Source organism: Phyllostomus discolor, chromosome 4 (genome assembly GCF_004126475.2).
Source record: "Phyllostomus discolor isolate MPI-MPIP mPhyDis1 chromosome 4, mPhyDis1.pri.v3, whole genome shotgun sequence".
NCBI classification, from domain to species: domain Eukaryota; kingdom Metazoa; phylum Chordata; class Mammalia; order Chiroptera; family Phyllostomidae; genus Phyllostomus; species Phyllostomus discolor.
Window position 1 is genome coordinate 195115666 of NC_040906.2, and position 16045 is coordinate 195131710.

At 36.2% G+C, this 16045-nt stretch overlaps 1 protein-coding gene across 4 annotated transcripts in view; it reads left to right on the forward strand.

Annotated features, from left to right (window-relative positions):
• Positions 1-16045, forward strand: part of ADGB (androglobin) — a 121445-nt gene that overhangs the window by 27899 nt on the left and 77501 nt on the right. For all 4 annotated transcript variants that reach the window (XM_036024854.1, XM_036024856.1, XM_036024855.1 and 1 more), the window contains exons 6-9: positions 2241-2380; positions 4758-4844; positions 9357-9649; positions 14545-14679. In XM_036024854.1, coding sequence (XP_035880747.1) covers positions 2241-2380; positions 4758-4844; positions 9357-9649; positions 14545-14679 — 655 coding nt within the window. The remainder of the gene's footprint in view (positions 1-2240; positions 2381-4757; positions 4845-9356; positions 9650-14544; positions 14680-16045) is intronic.

Below are 16045 nucleotides of genomic sequence, written 5' to 3' on the forward strand. Positions count from 1 at the left end.
TTGTATGTGCCCTGACCAGGGATCAAACCCACAATCTTAGTGCATCAGGACAATGCTCCAACCTGCTGAGCTACCCAGCCTGAATTCAGAGCTTCTTAACCTGTGAGAGCAGAAAAGCTTAGATGCCTCCCACACCCCACCCCAGACTCTCTGAGTCCGTCTCTGGGCAGAGCCCGCAGTCCGCATTTGAAACAAACTCTCTCCCACCTGGTGACATTTTTGTTGTTCTTTCATCTATATAAAAGATATATACCACGACGAATTTTAAAGCATTCAGTGACTATTTTCCAAAATGTAAATGTCTTATTCTTATTTTATTAACATTCTACATGTTTTTGGTAAAACAAACTGAAATACTCTTAAAATGTTCAAAGTAGAAAGATGAAAGTTCCCTGAGTCTACCTACATAGATAATCACAGGAAATGATTTCTGTATATTCTCCTAAACATTTTTCTTATAAGCATATGCAAACTACACACACACACACACACACACACACACACATAATTTGTAGCAACAGTAAGATCATGTGGTAGTTATTGTTCTATATAGTATTTTTTCCTGACCATGGGCTTTTTATGCTTGTTTATCTATTTTATACTTCATTGTTTGAATGTAAGAATGGCTACACATACTTTGCTATTTAATATTGATAGATAAGTTATAGACTAGTGCTTTACTAATACATAAAATGCTGCAATATTGCATCTTTGTATATATATATTTTGCCATTTTACATAACTATTTTTTCTAGGATTTCTACATGTGTAACTTTTTTTGTCAACATATATGCAAATTATTTTTCTGTTGTTTGTTAGTTTATTTTGCTCATTAGATTCCACATGTGAGTTAAATCATATGTACTTGTCTTTTTCTGTGTATGCAAATTTTTAAAGTCAAAAAATATATTAGTCACTCTTTTATTTTGACTGGCACATAATTTACATTTGATAAAATTAGCATTTAAGTCTGCTATTTTATTATTTACTCTATTATATCTGCTATTCTTTGTCTTTGTTTCCCTTTTCCTGTCCTCTTGTGAGTTTCTTGAGAATTTCACAGGTTCTTGAGAATTCCATTTTGACTTGTCAATCTTTTAGAAAAGAAAGAAAAAGACTTGCACATATAACCACTGAATTAGGCAGAGTCAGTTTAGAGTTAGCCAGTGCCATACAAAGAAAACATTTTTTACTGCTCCCATCTGACTGGGGAAAATATACTGTTCCTTGACTCTTCAGTTCAAATGCCACTTTCTTGTAAACACATTAACAAAGTTAGCTACACTTTCTCTTCTGGTCCTAGAGCAACTGGAAAATATGTAGGTTATGCTGTTTGCACATATGTCTTCTCTTCCCTCACTAAACTATAAGAATTCACTGGTATAAGCTGTGTGTTATGTCAGTCTTTGGATTTACAGTGCTCGTATCACTGCTAAAAATATTTATTGGGCAAAGGAATGAATTCATAATAAACTTCGTTTGTAAAACCAAAGCTAAAGAAACTGAGTTCACAATACTTAATGTTATCATGTTTCAAGATTTTAACTATAAGTAATATGCATATAGGTTAATACATAATGATGTTATTAAATAATGTGTTAATTAACATTATATTTAAAAAATAGATATTTAATTATGAGTGGAATAATATAATCATTGGAAGCATAAGGTCACTGAGCTTTTTAGAATATATAATAATTACTAAAGTTATATTTGGAGAATTTTATTATGACTATATTAAATTATTTAATTATGTCCAAACTCCTACATGGTTATATAATGTTTGGATTCTATTTGACACAGTTTAAATTACTGCCTTATGTAAGAGGGAGCACCTAAAAATGTGCTTACATGACCTCATAGATAAAGATAGATGCTTATCTCTGTCCTTATTTGGATGTGCCATAATTATATTAAGTAAAATAATAAGCTAGAACTATCAGCAAGAGTAGTATTGAAGACAAAAATGTCAGTTTTTAAATGTAAGAAATTAAAATAAAATTATAAAACACAAAATTGTAAAACAGTAAATAATGTCAGCCGTATACAGAGTAGGGCAAAAGTAGGTTTATAGTTGTTTGTTTGGAAAATAGTATAATAATTAATAAGCAATAATACAAGATAAACTCTATTGTTTTGCACACTCACAATGTAAACCTACTTTTGTCCTCCTGTATAATAACATATGAGTGAAAATAATATAAATAATTGAAAATATATCCCTTTCTTCTCATTTTTAGGGTTGCTGGAGAAAGATAACTATTGATGACTTTATGCCTTTTGATGAAGATAACAAGCTATTGCTTCCAGCTACAACTTACGAACTTGAACTCTGGCCAATGCTTTTGAGTAAAGCTATCATCAAGCTGGCGAATGTTGAGTAAGTAGAATGTGGGATCATCACTCACTTGTGTAAAAACAAAAAGGCAAACCACAGCAAAAGCAACTATACCACTTCTATATTCCATAGTTGTATTTTTAAAATCAATTTAAAAACCTTTCTTTTCAAACAATGTAAATTTCCTTATATAAAATGAATATGCCAAATTTTCAAATTTTAATTTGAAGCATTGAGTTAGCCAGCAATCAAATAAAAGTCCCCCTAGTAAAAGTACTCAAAAAACTATTCCATATTCAATGCCCTCTATGAGTGGAAATTCAATCCCCCAAAATAATATTTCATCTTAATGGGAGAAAGAAGTTATTTTGTAGGGGAAAATATTGGCTCATCTAAATACTGAATGCTATAGGAATCCAGTTAAGGGTTTAGGTTCACTATACACAACAATAATTTGCTAACCTTGAAAACCCTGAACTGTTCTGAAGGATGCCAATGTGCTCCTCATGCTTTTGGTACCATTGGTCCCTTTTGATACATTCACGATGAAAACTATTCATATTTCTTCAACGTTCTTATGAAATGAACTTGAGTCTCAGATGCCTGCATGACTTGTGCACCAACACAGATGAGAAAAATCTGCTATGTTTATTCTCTTCGATTCCACATGCAGAGGCCTGTGGTCATTCCATCCTGGTCCTAACAATGCACAGAAGCGTAGATGCTTGGGTTACCAGTGCGTGGGAACTTTGTGTCTCTGCTTGGCGGGAGAATGCTCACATACAATGCACCAGCTTGAATTTGACACCCTCCCCCCACCCCCAGTGTGTCGTGGCATCTCAGTGTGCGACAGAACACACGCACACGCTTTAACAGATCACATCTGCCATTTGCTCAAAGCTCAGCCCCCTGTCCTTCCATAAACACAGCAATGACAGGCAGAAGCCGGGGCTGCTTGTTGTGGATTTTCTTGAGCTCAGCTGCCTTTTTCTGTCCCAAGGCTGCACAACCAAACAACCACTCTTCCTGCCATCCTCTTCATCTCCCTTTTCACTTACTAACCTTCAGTTTTCTATTAGAAATTTGTTTCACCACCTGGCAGCCTGTATGTAATTTCAATGAATTAAAAAAAAAAAAGTCATCCCAGATCTTTTTAGGTGGCTGAGCACTACTCGGTATCCACACTGGTGACAACTGTGTTTGGTTCTTTTGAAAGAAAATACTGTTCCTAATTGTCCAGCCTCACTGGAAGTTCTGAGAATCAGAGCTGCAAGGCCAGTAAGGCATTAAAAGCATGACCAGAACAATTGGAGTTGCATTTTGTTTTTCTTAATCCACAGTTCAGTAGAATTTTATATAACTTCAGTAATAGAATTATGGTTATGTTTTAAAAAATAAATGCAGCTTGGACATAAAGGGCCAGGCTGAATATAAGACATTTGTTAGGCTTTCTAGGGGAAGCCTGCAACACGTGGTACAATGTATTTATATATTTTTCTCAGATTTTACTTATTGTCATATGTTTTTTAGCTTTCTACATTAAAAATTAATATTTAGTAGTATTTCAATATGACTGTGAGATATGCAAAGGAAAAAGCATTATTTCTATGAGGTTTGCATAGTCACTTCTTAAATATGGTTATCCAAAGAGGACTTTAGACAAGACTGTAAATTATCATGATAGATATTGGTTATCTTTGAGATATGTAGACACATCAATCCTTCAGTGGCCCCCATTGGCCTGTGGTCAGCTGAAGGTGCGATTCCTGGGCAGGACGGGACATGCCTGTTAATGCCAATAGACTAATCACTTCAGAAAAAGTTCTAAAAACTAAAATGAGAAGAGTGATATTTGGTCAATCACGATGTCATTTGACTTTATGCTATGGTGGCAAATCCACTCTTTTGTATAGGATAGAACAGATGTTTCCGGTTTCTCTGAAATTATCTAATAATTAAGAATGTCTGATGCCCACCTTGACCTGCCATGCATGAAACGGAAAATACACAGCTTCTTAGGTATCTTAGAATAATTACTGAAATCAGAAACATAAAAGACACTTTTATTTTTTAAAGAACAACACGATAATCTATTCAATATATAAAATATAGATTACTATGCATATTCAAAATATATAGCATGTATGAATATGTTTTACATACATGGCATTAATGTTAATTTGTATGTTTTTAAAATAAAGCTTATAGACATCTTTTGTAAATAGACATGACATTTTATTAGATCTGCTTTAACAAGTCATTTGACTGTTGGAATAATATTTTCTTACACTGTCATGTATAACCAGTACACCCCTACATTGATTATTATGTCACTATGTATTAGAGGTTCCTACTTCTTATATTTCTCTCTGTGTTTTCAAGTTGCACTAACCATACTGTTGTGCGTTTGCGTTCTTAGCATCCATGTAGCTGAGAGGAGAGAGCTGGGAGAGTTCACAGTCATTCACGCTCTCACCGGATGGCTGCCAGAAGTCATCTCTTTCCAGTAGGTTTCACTAACTGTTACATTACTCATATGTATTTTTTTTCTTCCTGTGTGAAGTTGCTTTAACCAAAACATTTTTAGTTTCTAAGAAAATTTCAAAGAATTTTACATTTTATAAAACTATTTGGGAGAATGACATTTTTATATAAAATTCCTTGAGAATATCAGGATAAATCAATCCGGTGTTCTTTTATATACTGTAAATTTAATTCTGAAATATCTGGATTTGGCTAGGTATCTATCATGCATTACACGTGAGGAAGCTGAAGCTCAGAGTGGTTGAACTCCCCAAACCTGTCCACCGTGTACCTGCAGGAGATAATTCGAATCTAAGTCTTTCTGGGTCCAAAGCCCACCGTCTTTCTCTATGAGTCTAGCTGTATAGAGATTGCTTATCCAGGTCCAAATAGAGATCATTTTCTTTCTTTCTTCTTTAATTTTTGTTCAAGTACAGTTATCTTCATCTTCCCCCCACCACTGCACCCCACCATGGCCATCCCCCCTCCCCACCCTTGATCCTACTACCCTCCTTTGACTTTGTCCTTGTGTCCTTTATACATGTTCCTTGACAATCCTTCCCCTTCTCCTTCCCCCCCCCCATTTTACTGTCAGTTTGTTCTTCATTTCAAGGCCCCTGGTTATATTTTGCTTACTTGTTTGTTTTGTTGATGAGGTTCCACTTATAGGTGACATCATATGGTACTTGTCTCTTACCGCTTGGCTTACTTCACTTACCATAATGCAAGAGAGGCCATTTAATGTAATGCTTACTTAAAGTTTTGCAAATACTTTTATTTTACACATAAAGGTTATACACATGCAATCTGACCATGTTATTACTGACAGTGGAAATGAATTAGGTTAAAGTGCAGAGAAAATAATATATAAGTAAATCTGAACTTACCAATGCAGATGTTAACTCTTATGAGAAGGTCAAAGCTCCAGTACAGTTACCAGTTTGAATTATCGCTGACCTTTGGCTGGTGTTGGGAAGCTACCGCTCCCCACAATCCAGGATAGAGGAGACTGAAGACGGGCCCCAGTAACTTGGATTCTACATCTAAAGCATCTGTTCAGCAAGGTGAACGAACTAGCTGGTACTTGGTTCAAATAAAAATAATTTCAGGAGAAAATATAAAAGTAGACACCCTTCCCGAAACACCCTTTTCCTGAAAGAGAGGTGCTCTTGTGTTTTTATCTTAGGAAAGGATCAGGTGCACCCTTTTGTATATTCAGATAGGAAGTCCTCTCCCGATACCTAAGAGAAGAGAATAGTAACTGATATAATATGGACAATGTTAGTGGAGAAAAGTAGAGAGATGAGGAAATTTAAAAGTATGGACTTTTCTAAATTTTTGTATTCACTTTTTATGGAATGCTTACAATGTTGCCTTTCTTTTCTCTGCACAGTTGCCAATAAACATACCAGGGACATGACATCATCAGCAATCTCTCAGAAAGAGATCAGAATGATTTGCAACTATAAAATTAGTTGCATAAAAATGACAAATTGTCTCTTGCTTAGAATCATACATAAAAGTACTGTTGATATACTTTCATAATTTTAAGGAAATCACTTTAATAATCCAAATTTGTAGGATTTTAAATGTTTAACTTGCTTCAGTTTATGGTTGCTTAGGAAGTGTCTATGAAAATGACATAAGAGGGGAAAGCTTGAGCCTTGGAGTCAGAACTATACGGCTAGGTTTACATTCTCACACTTCCAATTTGGAGTTACGTGAGTTTTGTATGTAATGAACTTCTCTGGGCCCAGTTTCTTCTTATGTAAAATGGGGATACATCGACCCACCCTACATGGTGTCCTGAAGATTCAGTGAATGGGTGCGAGTGTCAGAAAGAGTTGCTAGTGCATGGCAGAGACATTATTAGTGAAAGTTTCTTCCCCTCTCTAGTGACTTTCACTAGGTATTTATGATCTAGAAATATGTATGATGGTTAAAAATCAACCTTAGGAAACAAAAAGGAAGTCTAAAGAATAAGTGAAGAGTGACCTAGACATTCAAATTGGGCGATTTACTTCAAAATGCAACCAAAAAGCAAAACATTATGCTCTCTCTTTGATTTATATTTTGACTTGTAGAATTTTTCTTACATTCTGCCACATTCATATAAATTAATTCATGTGTGTATATATGCCATTTTAAATGAAAAGAATGTCGTGAAACAGTACATCAATGATTGTCAAGAAATGTTTAAGTTGAAATATGGGTACAATAACCACCTGCCAATGGTGCAGGCAGGGGTCGGGGCAGCTTCCTGGAGAACAGTGACGCCAGGCACCTCTTCATGTCCCTTTAGCCACCTGTATGTCTTCCTCAGAAAAATGTCTATTCAGATCCTTTTCCATTGTTAGTAGAATTGCCTGGGGTTCTTCTGCTGTTGAGTTGCATGTGTTGTTTATATAGTTTGAATATTAATTCCGTATTAGACATATGATTAGCAAATATTTTCTCCAATCCCCTTTTCATTTTTTAATAGTTCCCCTCGCTGTGCAGAAGCATTTTAGTTTATGTAGTTTCCCTTGTGTATTTTTGCTTTTGTTACTTTTGCTTTTGGTGTCAAATCTAAAACCTCACTGCCAAGACAAATTCAAAGAGCTTACTGTCTATGTTTTCTCTAGGAGTTTTATGGTTTCAGGTCTTATATCCAAGTCTTTAATACAATTTGACTTGATTTCTGTGTATGGTATAAGATAATGGCCTAGTTTCATTCTTTTGTGTGTTTTTGGTCAATTTTCCCGACACCATTGACTGTAGAGACTATCTTTCCCACATTGTATATTCTTGGCTTTTTTTGTCATGAATTAATTGATTATACATGCGTGAGTTTATTTCTGGGCTCTCTGTTTTGTTCCCTTGATCTGTGTGTCTGTTTTTATGCCAATACCATGCTGCTTTGATTACTGTAGCTTTGCAATGTAGTTTAGAATCGGGATGCACAATGCCTCCGGGTTATTCTTTTTTCTCAAGGTTGCTTTTACTATTCAGGATCTTTATAGTTCTATGAGATTTTTTTTTCATTTCTGTCTAAAGATGCCATTGGAATTTTGATAAAGATTGCATTAAATCTGTAAATGGCTTTGAGTAGTTTGGACCTTTTAATAATAATATCTCAATTCATAAACATGGAATCTCTCTCTGTTTATTTGTGTCTTCTTCAATTTCTTTTACCAATGTTCTATAGTTTTCAACATATGTCATATCCTTGGTGAAATTTATTTCTATGTATTTTACTCTTTTTGATGTGATTGTAAATGGGCTTATTTTTTAAAATTTCTCTTTCTTAGAGTTTGTTATCAGTGTATAGAAACAACAGATTTTTGCATATTGATTTTGTATGTTGCCCTTCTATTAAATAATTTTATTCGTTTTCACAGTTCTTTGGTGCCAGTAGGGTTTTCTGTGTATAACACCAGTGCCATGACATCTGTATGTGGTGAGACTTAATTCTTCTTCCATCCAGTTTGGATGCCTTTTAGTTCTCCTTCTTGACCAATGGCTGTGGCTAGGACTCTCATTCAAGAACTAATGCTTGTTTAATAAAAGTGGTGACAGTGAGCATCCTTGTCCTGTTCCTTATCTTGAAGGAAAAGCTTTCAGCTTTTCAGCATTGAGTAGGGTGTTCTCTCCAAACTCATGTTGTTGAGAGTATGTATCGTAAATGGATGGTGTGTGGCAAAGGGGGCACATGCAGAGAGCGCCTGCCCTCGGGGTCTTCAGATGTGTCTTTAATGAGAAGCCTGCCCCTCAGGCCAAAGCTTTAAGATAAGCAAAAAAGACTCACAAAGTCTGCAGCTTCTGCACTGGGCTTGAAGTGGGTGAGACGGGACTAGCTCTTTAGGAACCATTTCTGAGTTTCCTGTGGCTCCACGGGTCTTTCTGGATGCAGTCCCCATGGGCTTTCAAAGCAAGACATTTGGGAGCTTATTTCTCGGGGGAAGGTCTTAAAAGTTGGGGTGCCAGATGTGGGGTTCCAACCACTTCCTCCTGAAGGAGAAGCTCAGGGCGCTGAGCACCCTTCAGTTGCGGGTCATCATGTGGGGCTTATGGCCAGATTATGTCTCAGTCTTTCCTCCCAGCAGCAATGTAAGTTTCTTCTTACTTACCAGATGCGTGGGGCCACTCAGCTAGGTTTTGGTTGTTTTTTTGTTTGTTTGTTTGTTCGTTTTGTTTCCAGAGGCGATGATTCTATATATACCTATAGATTCAATGTGTTCATGGGAACACATTGATAAATTCAGGGCCCTCCTATATCTCCCCTGTGACCCGGAACCTCTTGTTTGGTGCCCTTCCCTTGGCAAAGCCCAGCACACCACAGGCTTTCGATCAAAGCTTGTCGAATAGAGGAGTACCCAATGGTGTTTTTAACTAGTATTTGACATAACTATTGAAATTAGTCTTGTGAGATAGTAAGTTGATATTTTTCTCTCAGTAATGTCTTGATGTGTAGTTTAAAGCTGAATTTGAAAAATCACGATGTGTTTCATCAAAGCCCAGGATGTAAGGACGAACTATGGGAGCTCTTGAAAGACATATTGCCAGAATTTAAGCTATCGGATGAGTCCAGCTCTGAGAGCAAAGTAACAGACGTAGATGTCAAATTAAAAGAACCAGGGAAAGAAGTGAAAGACGGCAAGGAAGTGAAAGATAGCAAAGAGGTGAAAGATGGCAAAGAAGTGAAAGAGGGCAAAGAAGCGAAAGAAGGCAAAGAAGCAAAGGAAGGCAGAGAATACAAACGTGAAGGTTCAATTACAACACTGAAATCATTTGACAGATATTCAAAGGGTAAGCCATTTCATATCACAACTTTGCTCATGATGGGTATTGTATGTGCAAGTGAATGCTTACGATCAATGTTGAATTTAAGGGTGCTTTATTAGTATTATCATGTATTGTATTGTGAAAATAATTAAGATCCTTCCTTGCTAGGATTTCAGAACTTCTTATGGTATTTACCATGTGTTAATTATTGTTTCATATTTTACTCTCTTTAAAAATCAAAGGCAACTATCCATTTTGGTGACACTAAATTAATATAGTGTTAATATAGGATGAGACATTAAGTTTTCGATTTTCACCAAACAAGTCTTTCTTATATGCTCTATGTAGGGTGAAATCAACCAAAACAGCCAAGAACAAAAGCGGTCTCATTTATTTTTTCAGGAAATGTGAAAGGGATAGAGAATAGATGGTGATTTATTGTAAAGTGAAAGTTCAAATTTTAGAAGAAAATATTCTAGTTTTATAAGTATAGGATTATTTCTCTTCTTAAGGTGGGAAATGTATTGAATAATTTTTAATTTCATATTTTAAAAAATATTTTATATAGTTATACAAATAAACTAATGCTTGTATAGTAAAGTAGAATTAAATATTCTATAAAATATTCATCCTTTTGAATACTTTGATAGTATCTATTATGATCTTTTAAATATTCATGTTTTAGAAAATAATGACATTTTGCCCAATTATCCCTTAACAAGATCTTATCCACAGTACAGTGCATAGAAATTTTACCATAAATGTTCCTCAAAAATATACCAAGATCAAATGTGTGAGCAATATCTGTCTATCACAGTCCCTTTTTGAAATGACCTAATATGCAGTAGTATGAAAGAAAGCAAAAAAAAAATGTCTGATAAAATTTGCTTTATCCAGGAGGATCCCCAGTTAATTTGAACCTAGAAGCCCTTTCTCATGTGTCACAAATTAACATTTATCCAGCCAGACAGCCACCCGTTCTTCCAATATGTCATTTGCTGAGTCTAGTTCCAGCAAATGTTGCAGAAATTAGTGATAACTTGTTGAACAAAATTGGATGTGAAAAATACCTCCTGGATCTCATTGTCTAGTGATTGGGACTGGCATTAATTTTAACAATCATAATCATCTATTACAAAAAGTGACCAGAGGAGAGGGGAGGGAATTTCAGGGGAAAAGAGGAAGGGTCTACAGGAACAGGTATAAAGGACACATGGACAAAAGCAAAGGGGGATGGAAACTGCAGGGAGGTGGGGAGGGCTGTGGGGGTGGGCTGGGATGGGAATAAAAGGCAGAAACCTGTACATGAAATAATAATTAAAACTTTTTAAAAAGGGGATCATAAAGATGACCTCTTGTTTTCATGCTTATCTTGGTGATCTTGTAGTTAAATGCAATGGTTTTTAGCTCCACCGAAAAGTTTTGAGTTGACTTTTTATTGACTTTAGTCAAAGAAAGAGAAGATTTTTCAATAAAGATCATAAACACTCAAAAAGTAAGCCTGAAGTATAAATAAAGGAAACCATGGGAGTTCATACAGGGAGCCTAGTATGGAGCATCAGGAAAGAATTCCTGAAGAAATTTTGAGCTGTGTTTGCACAGATGACAGGAATATGCAGAAGAAGAGGAGGGGCTGTGGAGGGAATAGCATTTTAAGTAGAAGGAATAGCAGATACATAAAGGCTATGAGGCAGTAGGTAGAGTGATACATAAAGGATAAGAGGCAGTAGGGAGGATGGAAGACCTGGAAGAAGATGTTTAGCTGGAGGAAAGGGTGCGAGAAAGAAAGGATGGTTTAAGAAAACCTAGAGAAGTAGGTGGGAGAATGATCATATAAAATCTTCTAAGTCATGTTGAGATTATTAATCTTTATAAGAAAAATTGACAGCTAATAAAGAACTTAGACTAGAGTCATGCATGATCTAAATCACATTTTCAAAAGAATATTCTGGTTCTTTGGAAAGACAGGACCTTGGTGTGGGGGTGGGGACCTTGGGGGTCAGTGACATGAGTTACATAGCAAAAACAGTTTGGAGACTCTTGCACCAGCTCATGTTAAAGACAATGATTGCTGGAAGTAGGGTAGTAGGGTAGTGACTGTGGAGTCACAGATAAGATGAACGATTTGAGAGATATTTAAAATGTAAAAAAAAGTGGTACCTCCAACTGAGATGGGCAACACTGAAAAAAAGACAGCTTTATAAGGAAAGATCATAAAATAATTTTGAACATATTGAATATGAGGTGCCTTTTGAGAAAATGACAGGCGTTCCAGGCTAGTGATGTACATTTTGGAATCACTGACCAATGAATGCTAAATTAAACGGTGGGTGATCCCAAGGAGACAGCATAGAGTGGGAAGACTAGGCTGCCTGACACTGAGCCTTAAAGATGCCAAGCCTCTGAAGCCAGGCACAAAATTATGAGCTGGCAATGGAGGCTAAGGGATGGCCGGAGAAGCAGGAAGAAAACCAGCAGAGCATGTTGCTACCGAAGTCAAACGAAGGGAGTTTCGGGAATCAGAGAGATAGATAGTCTGTGTCAAATAGTGAGAGTTGCAACAGCGGGGGAACTCAGAGTTCTCTATTAAATGTTGTGGCGTGAAGGTCATTGGGACCCGGGGAGTGAGAGGAGTGGAAGACATACTGGGGAATGCTGGGAAGTTAGTGGCCAGTAAAATAATGTACAAACAGATTATCACTAAACAATAAGATCTCAAAGTTTGTGAACAGGAGAGCTACAAACTGGAAGCTACCAGGGAATAGGTGGGCCCCCACAGGATACTTCTGTTTTAAACTACTGGGAGAACTGAGTGTTTTGAAGTGATGATGGAAAAGATCCAGATGAGATTACGACAGTAGCATATGTTTCCTGAGAGGGCAGGAGGTGGATCCAGAGAGCCCACCCAGGTGGAGAGCTCGGGCCAACCTGGGGGAGCGAGGGCTCCTCCCTTCTTCCAGGTGGGCACATGCCATGGGAGAGGACAGATGCAAATGTTGGTGGGTGAATGGGTTTCACAGGGAGAAGCCGAATGTTTCAGACTAAAGGCTTCTTCTGTTTTCTCTCTTTATAAGCAGCCTATGGATGAGCTGAGAGTGAGGGGGAGGTGGAAGATGAGGCTATCATGGTGATTTAAATTTGATGTAGCGGAGATTTGCAGGACGAGGTAGGGAAAAGCAATCTCCAGCAGGACTCAGCGCCAGCTAACTTACAAGGCGTTGGCTAGATGGGCGGGATGAAATGACGCAGGAGGGGCGGTACAGGAATGCAGGGCATTGGCAAAAACACGTTCTGGTGAGCACTGTTGCAGGCTATCCAGTTTCTATTGGAAGAGTGTGTTTTTTCTATTTGTGGTTTTTATTATGAATTATATTACTTATAAATTCTGAATTCTGAGTAGGAGTTTGGAGGCTTTTAAAGTCTTATTTTTAAATCCTACATGAAATATATTTCTACCTAAAATTAATGGTATTGAAGTCAAATATTTATAGAAAACCCACCAAATAAATTTGATAACCTGTATTTATACTTTAGTTTCTCAGTTATATGTCTCCTCCTACACGTAAAGTTAACAGTCAACTTCATTTTTGTATCTAACACAGGTGTTAAATCTGCTATAAAAGCTAAGATATGAGACAGGTTTACATTATAGGCTGAGGAACATTACAAGTTATTAATGTTTTTATTTATGCAAACTGACAAAAAACAACCTGAGTACAAGTTCAGCAGATGACAAAAGAATAAAAAGGCAGAAATTTGAATTTTTGTTTCAGAACTGAATTGTCTTCGTTCAGGAATACAAAATCTCAGGCTTTTTAAAAATTTCAATCTTTATACTACTTTTATCCCTTTAATTACATGTTTTTTCAATCACAGTTTATATTCGATATTATTCTGTATTAGTTTCAGGTGCACAGCACAGTGGTTAGAAGATTGTACACCTTACAGAGTGGTCCCCCTGCTTGAAGCACCCACCCGGCCCCACCCATGATTCTCACAGTGCTACCAACCACCTCCCCACGCGTAACCTATATCCCATGACCTGTTTGTCACCACCAATGTGTGCTTCTTCATCCCTTCACCTCTCTCGCCCAGCTCCTCAACCTCCCTGCCCTCTGACAACCATCAGAGTCTGTTTCTATTGTGTTTGTTTATTTTGTTCTTTATATTCCACATATAAGTGAAATCATACGGTATTTGTATTTTTCTGTCCGACTGATTTCACTTAGCACAATATCCCCTAGGTCCACCCATGCTGTCACAAAAGGTAAGATTTCATTTTCTATGGCTGAGTAATATTCCATTGTGTAGGGGTGCCACGGATTCTTTTTTAAGGTGAAAGAGAAAATGTCTGTTAGAAATGGAAATATGAATGGGAATTGCAAGGGTGCACATGGGTCTGTGTGCGGCTGTGAATAAACCAGGCGCGCGGGCCACGAGATGTTGCCTTGGCGTCCAGGCTCCACCGGGAGGCACCCTGGGAACAGCGAGCTGTGTTTCCACGAGATGGAGGCCCCCGGTGTGAAAGGTCCGAAAGGTCTCCACTTCAGGACTCAACTTTACGCTTTGTGGTTCTTTGATTTTTGTTTTTGAAATGATAAAAAAAAATTAGCCTGACACTGTAATTTTATATACATAAATCTTAGTCAAATGATCATCTCATTTAACATAAAATTTTGGGTAGTCAAAAATGAGTAATGCAGCAGGTCTTTCACGTTATGCTTTAATTTTTAAATTTTGTCTTGCTTTATTTTAATGTTTCTGATCAGAGGTAAGGAGTGTTTGGGGGAATTAGTGGCTATTGTTCTACATTTAAGTAATACCATGATTTTGGCTTTTTTTTCAATACAATGACTGAATAAGAAATATAGTTTGAGCTTTTATAGTTAAAATATTTATTACATTTCTTAATATGTTAGATAAAGCAGATGCAAAAGACATTGGGAAGAAGAGGAGTAAAAATGGAGAGAAAGAAAAGGAAAAATTCAAATGGTCACTTCACGGTTCCAGACCCTCGTCGGACGTACAATACTCTCAGCAGTCTCTGTCAGACTGTAAGCAGCCCGGAGTAATAACTGTTTTAGCTCTTTCGTAAAATGCTGGAACTCTTTGCAGCAGATCCCCATTGAAACAGATCTCCTGCTTAGACATGTCTAAATACCCCTGCTGAAGGTTACCCGTCATAGTTAGGCCCTCAAGTGGGTCTGGATGTCGGGGCAAGGTCCTCCACGCTCAGCAAAAGCCAAGGCTATCCGAGTTCCCATAGCACAACAGCCACAGGAGAAGAGTTTGTATGAAGGAAGACATATATTAGCAAGTCTACATTATATATTAGTGTATTATTCTACATAAATAAAATGTTATATATTTTATATAATATGCATATATAAATATACAATTATACAAGTTATATAAATAGATGTATATTTATGAGCATATATAAATATTAAGCACATATTTATATATCAGCACATATATTAGTATATGTCCTCTATAGACATAAATTATGAATATAACATGTATAGTATTTTAAGTCTATATAATGCATATTATATATATCATTTTGTAAAGACTTTATACCCCTCACTTTGCGTCATCCACCTTGGTGCTTTTAGAATGTGGGTTATAATTCTCAGTTCACCATTGATTAAACAGCTGGAAACACTTCCATTTGCCTCCGGCACTATATTTTATCTATTTTTATATCTTTTATCTTTTTTATCTATCTTTTATCTTTTTATCTATCTTTTACCTTTTTTCCCATTTTTGTCTTCTTTAATGTATTAATATGTTTTTATAAGGCTATTTTAATAGTTATGGCTTTTTATTTTTACAGAAACATGTCTGATGGTTTGTTAGAGAAAAGGGTCACTAGTCATATTTTTACTTCTGTATTAAAAATTGTATTTTCTTGTATTGATACCTTAAGCAATCTTTTTTGATAGCAGATGACATAACATTCCCAAAGTCACTGATAATTCATAATCATCATTGTGAAAATGACTAAACCTTTCTCAGAGTTTCTTTGTGAAAATAAATGTAACAATGCCTTTTCTCTACCAAATTGATAGGTAAGGTCAATCTCAAGATACAGAATGTGCTCTAGAACTAGGGCTGAGGGGTAAAACTGCCTGGGTTCAGCTCTCTGCTCCATTAAAGACACACAGTGTAATTTTTAAATGTAAAAATATGTTTTCATAACTTTGTTATGTTTTACAATTAATCCATTCTACAGAGATTGTGGTTCATGTCTAATTCATATTTTATAGCTCTGAAGATACTATTCTTCAGTAAGTATCTAATACAGTTACATATAAATGTTTAAATTATAAAGGAATAAAAACTTTTTAATTAAAAATAAAGATAATGAAGGAAATATATTCTAATATTTTAGCCAGAATCTCTAAAGAACAAAAGGAC